Raw genomic sequence first — 6,000 nt, 5'->3', positions numbered from 1 at the left:
CTTTTCAGAATAATGATGGAGTTACTCAAAAGATATCGGGGTATTCTTACAGAAAGGAGTTTTATCTTTTATTGGAGCAAATAATAGAGTACAAAAGTAGGCAATATTTTAAGGTTCAGTTCTAGATCATAAGTAGTAACCTATTTGTCAGGAAATATTTTGAAGAATAATTTATTGATACCTACTACAATAGATATATTCTGGGTGTATGATTTTTTCTTTCTAATGGGTACTTAAGTCTTAATAGTGTTCTACCCAGGCTGTTCCTTCTTTTCCAGGCTGCTTAAGGCTAGTACCTGCATGCCAGGACAGCTACTACAGTCAACACATTTCCTTAAGGCCAAATTACTCTTTATACAGGAAGAGGGAGGTGAAAAAACCTGTTGACTGTTGCTGATCTCAAACCTTCTTTAAAGAGATGTGATTTCAGGATTCAGGCACCTTCAGAATGGTAGCGTCCCAGTCTGCTTAGGATTCTCTATATTGTGAATTTGGATATGGCCCTGACAGAAAGAAAGAACTCAAATAGGTGGAAACTGGAGAGAGCAAGAGTTGGAAAATACTGAGGAAAAACTGTCTTGGGCACTCGAGGTACCAAATGTCCCAAGCTAATTGTGGAGGCCAGAACTTGCCTACAGGGTAATGCCTCTGCTCCTGCTTGTGGCCGAGAGAACTCTGCTTCCCTGGCTGAGTTGAAAAGCTAGTAGCTACCTCTTTCCTGACAGTTCTTTGAAGGGCCTGATCCGCAAGATGTGTTTTGATCACCTCCATAGCTTTCTGCACTTATTAAACAATTAGGCATTTCCACCCTCCGTCATCCTCAAAAATTGTTCTACCTTTGTAAACTATTTGTTATAGTACTTCTTCGATTCTCAGTTGAAGAAGGCTTGAACCCACAGTTTTCATAGTGCTCTAACCAGTCATTTTTCCTTTTTTTCCCATTAAAAGTGTGTTGCTGTGCTAAGAAGAGACTCAGAAGATAAGGGAGTAGAAGCCCTATGGTGTAGATAATAGGTGCTAGAGAGGGAATGGGAAATGTTTGGGTCTTAGATCACTTTTTCTCTCCCTTATATCCAAGTGCTGTGAAGTAAAAGAGTGTGTGTCTAGGTAAGTCATTAGTCTTAACATTAACTTTTAGCATTATATGTTTTAAGACTGTGCTTAGTTAAGACTTTGATTTCTTTATGGTCTCTATACAGGCCAAGGTAAAAGCATGAAGTGGTTATCCTGTTTAACCTCCTTGAAATTTACAAATATAAAGAATGTATAAAAAGCACTGTACAAATGATAGAGAGTCTTTCAGAATTTTATCCAGTATTAATGTGAAGTCAGGTGGGATTTTTTTTTAATGTCCTTTTTTCTTTTTCTTAGGTTTGTAGTCTTCAAAAAAAAAAATCAGTTTGAACTGAAGAAACTTGAAGCCATACATCCTGTTTGTGTTTCTACATGACTGTTTGGGGCACTGTTTGGAATGAAGCTGCCATCATGTCATCCATAGGCAATGGCACTGGTATTGAAGAATTCTTGGTCAGCATTAACTTGGGGCAGTATCTGCCTAACTTTAAAGAATATGGCTATCATATTGTGAGAGATTGTGTTGGAATAAATAACAGTGTGCTTCAGCAAATGGGAGTGTTGCCTACAGGGCACCGCAGAAGGATTCTTAAGCAACTAGACACCACTCTTTCAAAAATGGAAGGAAATTCTCTTTCTTATGCAAATCTAAAATGCAAAGACCTGAAAAGTTTAGAAGAGAAGCAGTATTCATCCTTGGATCAGGAGTCTCCAGTCAGCAATTCGAGTGTTGATGGGACTAGCTTGATATCTGGAACACTTTCAGAACAACTTCTTAGTAAAGTTTCCACTGATAAAGAAAGGTTTGAACCTGCAGAGCAAAACTTACCTGAGGCAAATGATGATAGCCTTAAAAATCTGGATTTTTCTAGTTTATACCAGAATTCAAACAGCATATTAAAAGCTGTCAATGTAAGTGGAAGTATTAAGACAAATACTCAGCCAGATACCTCACTGGAAGAATCTGCTGCATACCATGCTGATGAGCACTTGGCTGGCTGTTTGGCATGTCATGATCCTCCTTCTTCATTTGCTCATTCATGTGAGGCAAAATACAGTGAAAACAAACATCTGATGTTTACAGATGGGGATGATTTATTGGACCGTGAACCGAATTCTCCATTCTTTAAGTTTAAAGGAGAAATGATAGATAATGACTTATATGGTTCTTATACACAAAGCTGCCTGAAAGTATTTCCAAGAGCAAGCCGGTCTTTTATATTAAGGCATCGACCTGTACCAGAAATTCCCAAATCAAGTGAAGTTCAAGCTTCAAGGTAACAGCTGTTTCATTCTAATGAATAATCACTGTCATTGTAGAAGTTATGCTTTGAGTTTTTTCATGGGTGTTTTATGTAATTTGTTTGTGATTTTTTTTTTTTTTATATGTGCTGTAAGTTCACCAGATTTGGAATTAATGTTACCAGATTAACTGAAGGAGGATTAAGCTTCAGTGCTAGTTAAAAGTTAAAACAAGAGAGTAAAGGGAAATTTTACAAGTAACATCCCCAGTCATCTCTGAATCTACTAATTTTCAAACAAATCTTCATTGTTTTAGATATAACCCTTTTATGAACATCTATATAAAGTATTTTTAAAACTTAGTCTGTATGTTGTTAAAGTAGGGAAGACTGGAAATACACAAATGTTATAAAACAAAGATTGAAAAATAAGACAAAGCTGTTGAATCTCTTCCAAATGAAAACATTGTTTATAATATTTATTAGACCTTAGCTCTAGCATATCTGACATGTATCTGATAAAATTCTGATCCATTACAGGAAAATTATGACAAAATGGTGATTTCAAGAGGGCTACAAATTCATCTTTAAGTTATTATTTTGATAATAAGACAACAGTTACTGTGAAACCCAAGTAAATAGGTTGTATCACAGCAGTGTCTAATGTTGTATGTTTCAAGAGATGCTACTCCTAGAAAATGGAAATTAATTTTTTTATTATAAGAAAGATCTATGAAATTTTGGATAACTAAGCACCTTCCTATCTAAAAAGTGGAGAAGAATTGAGAAGAACCTTCATGTCTGTTTTTGGCATTATATGGTGCAGACACCCTGTAAGCAAAGCAGGATGTATGTGATAGGATTGCATGTGTGGATATTACAGGATGATTGCATGAGAACCTTAAGTCTCAGCCTGAAAGCACATAAAATTTATATAAAGATAAATATATAAATTTTTTGCTTTAAAGTAAAACAGGCCATTTTGGTGGAGGAAATGACATACTGTGAGTCTAAAGCAAGGAATTTCTTCAAGATGGCTCTTTGATTAATTTCTAAGCTGGTTGTCATTTAATTCTTAGCTCAGGGAATAAATGCAACCAGGTTGCCATAGCAGGCCTAGGTTGGCTTTTGCTGGTATTCTCATAGTGGCAGAAATTTAGCTTTTAATGATGCTTGTGGTATAAGAATATCTTTGAGGCATTCCAGCAGGAAAGAAGCAGTGGAAAATGAAAAACCAAACCAAAGAAAAAATGACTAGATGGAGGAGGCTTTCAGAGTTCATGAAATCTTTGTAAGGATAGTTCTGTGCAACTAGCAGAGTGCACTAGTTCTGAGACTAGCATTGGATAGAGTCCATTAAAGTTTGTTATGATAAATTGCATATGAGAGTTGGAATTTGTTTCAAAATACTCATGTGATGTGGGTGTGCAGTTTTCTTCCCTCAAAATAGTTGAGTTCATCATTTGAATCCACAAATTAGTGAGTAGCTCTTATTGTCTTGAATAAGCATTAGTTGTAGCCTGTATTGCAAAAATATGATGGAATGTAGGGGAAAAGGTCCCATGTTAGAACTTAACAATAGCCCTGTCTTTAAAAAAGTAATATTCTTTGGATGCTAACCATAATAGGCACTGAATGTGGAGTTGATCATAATATTACAGGCTGTGTACCCCCACACAGACTACTGTGCGATATTTTTTGTTCTGTTTACTGTAAGGTTTTACCTGCCATGCTGATTAAATAGGAAGAAGAATTCATGCAAAGTTGTATGCAAAATTTTGTAGGCATAGCCATATCCAGATCATTAGGTTGCACTACTTTTAGTCAAATGTTTTAGGTTTTTTTCTTTAAACCACTAGCTATGCCTAAAAGGGACATGTCTGAGACTGTTTTGTATTTATCTTGTCTTTCTCATCTGTATATCTTGGCGGTTAGAAGCATCATTAGCAAGTTTATACATGCCCTAAATACAGAGTTTTCTCATCATTTATGTTTCTTTTAGATTATTGAAAGAAATAAATATTAAATGTTGTAATATACTTGTTTGACTGAAGAGATGGAGAGGCAAAGATTCTTTGCAACAAGTAAGGGATTTTGGTGTGTCTTAAAAATATTTCATTAGTGCTTTCCAAATCACCAAAATACTGTGCTTATTGAAACTTCAGTATAGACATCTTCCAGTGCAGAGAAGCTTTGTTTACTTTTGTAGTGTGAACATCACTGCTTCATATGATAAAGCTATTCCTGCTGAGCTGAAATGGGAATCTTATCATTAAAGATAACATTAGCTACTGAAAGGGTACTCTTAATGTCTTTTGAGAAACAACTGAAAGGGTACTCAATGTCTTTTGAGAAACAATCACCCAGTAGAGAGAATATACTATATTTGTAGTCTTCTTACTATTAAAGTAAATCCTCCAAAACAGTTTATTAGTGACTGATAGGTGACTGGGTCACTGGGTCACTGACTTCATTACCCACTATTTTGATTTGAGAGCTTCAGCTTATTTTCTTCCTCTTTATGCTCCAGTTATAACAATGTGGAACTGTTGAAGGACAAGTAGCAGTCTGTCTGAGGAAGATCAAGGCTAAACCAGAACTTCAAAACAGAACTTAAGCTGCATTCTTAATAACTTTGCTGGATACTTTTTTAGACACAAATAATTAATACAGAACTTTAAAATGACAGCTCACAGCATCTTTAACCTTAGCAAGGATTGTGTCTATCTTAGAGAATTGTACATTCTCAGCTGACTTACTGATAGAAGCTGGTTTCACCCTTATTACCCTGTGTGATGGTTTTTTCATAGAAGCAGAGAAACCCTGTTGAAGTCATCTGGGAAACTCAACTTTTCCTTCTAGTCATTTATGAATATTAGTCAATAAAATTGACTAATAGTCAAGAAAATGTTTTTCTCTTGATCTCCTATGTGCCTTCTGGCACAAAATGTTCCTACAGTGGGTGTGCTTGGGCCCCTTTGTAGCTCTGTGACCATGTCACTTGTTATTGCTACTAATGTGCTAGCATCTCTTGCAATTATATCTCCTTTTCCATGTCTCACTTGTGTTTCTGACTCTTGCCTGTAAAAAAACATGCTGCCAGCTGGCAAGACACCATAGCATTTCATATGTTGGAAATATTTTTGGTTTTCTTTCTTCTTTGAAATATACTTGGCATTACTGTGGTACTAAGATACTACAAAAATAAAAGAATATGGAAGTGACTGTTACTCAGTGTTCCTGAGAGTGCAGCTATTGTGCAGATTTTGGTAGTCTTTTGGTTACATCAGTACTGAATTGATGTGTAATTATGCTAGATTATTGTCATCTCTGCTATTACCTCTAAAAATATTATGAACTCTGTTTATACAAAATTAGTTAAGATCACTCTAAAGGTGTTTGGAAGCACTGGACTTGTTAAGGGGTTGCCATTTATCTTCTAAAACTGAAATACATTCAATGTGCCTTTTTGAGACAAAGTCATCACCCTTTCTGAGACCCTGCATTCTGTACTTAGGTGAGCAGTCTTAAACTTTTAATATGGTTCCCCAGTCATGGGGTGGAACAGACAAACGGGTTAAACAGAGTGGGTTGGACGTTTTGTGGTCCCTCTTGTGTTACTTGTGTTCCAAGTAACTTCTTCCATACAGACATGAGTTTGAAACAGGCTTTTGCAGGAAAAAGT

General features: G+C 35.9%; 1 protein-coding gene across 1 annotated transcript in view; it reads left to right on the top strand.

Annotated features, from left to right (window-relative positions):
- Window positions 1-1,446: 1,446 nt before the first annotated feature.
- Window positions 1,447-6,000, top strand: part of ARAP2 (ArfGAP with RhoGAP domain, ankyrin repeat and PH domain 2) — a 117,686-nt gene continuing 113,132 nt past the window's right edge. Inside the window, exon 1 of the mRNA XM_030449915.1 lies at window positions 1,447-2,351. Within this exon, the coding sequence (XP_030305775.1) occupies window positions 1,447-2,351 (905 nt within the window). The remainder of the gene's footprint in view (window positions 2,352-6,000) is intronic.

Source organism: Calypte anna, chromosome 4A, assembly GCF_003957555.1.
Source record: "Calypte anna isolate BGI_N300 chromosome 4A, bCalAnn1_v1.p, whole genome shotgun sequence".
Taxonomy (NCBI): Eukaryota; Metazoa; Chordata; class Aves; order Apodiformes; family Trochilidae; genus Calypte; species Calypte anna.
The sequence above is the reverse complement of the archived record's forward strand: the minus strand, read 5'-3'. Positions and strand labels throughout refer to the sequence as shown.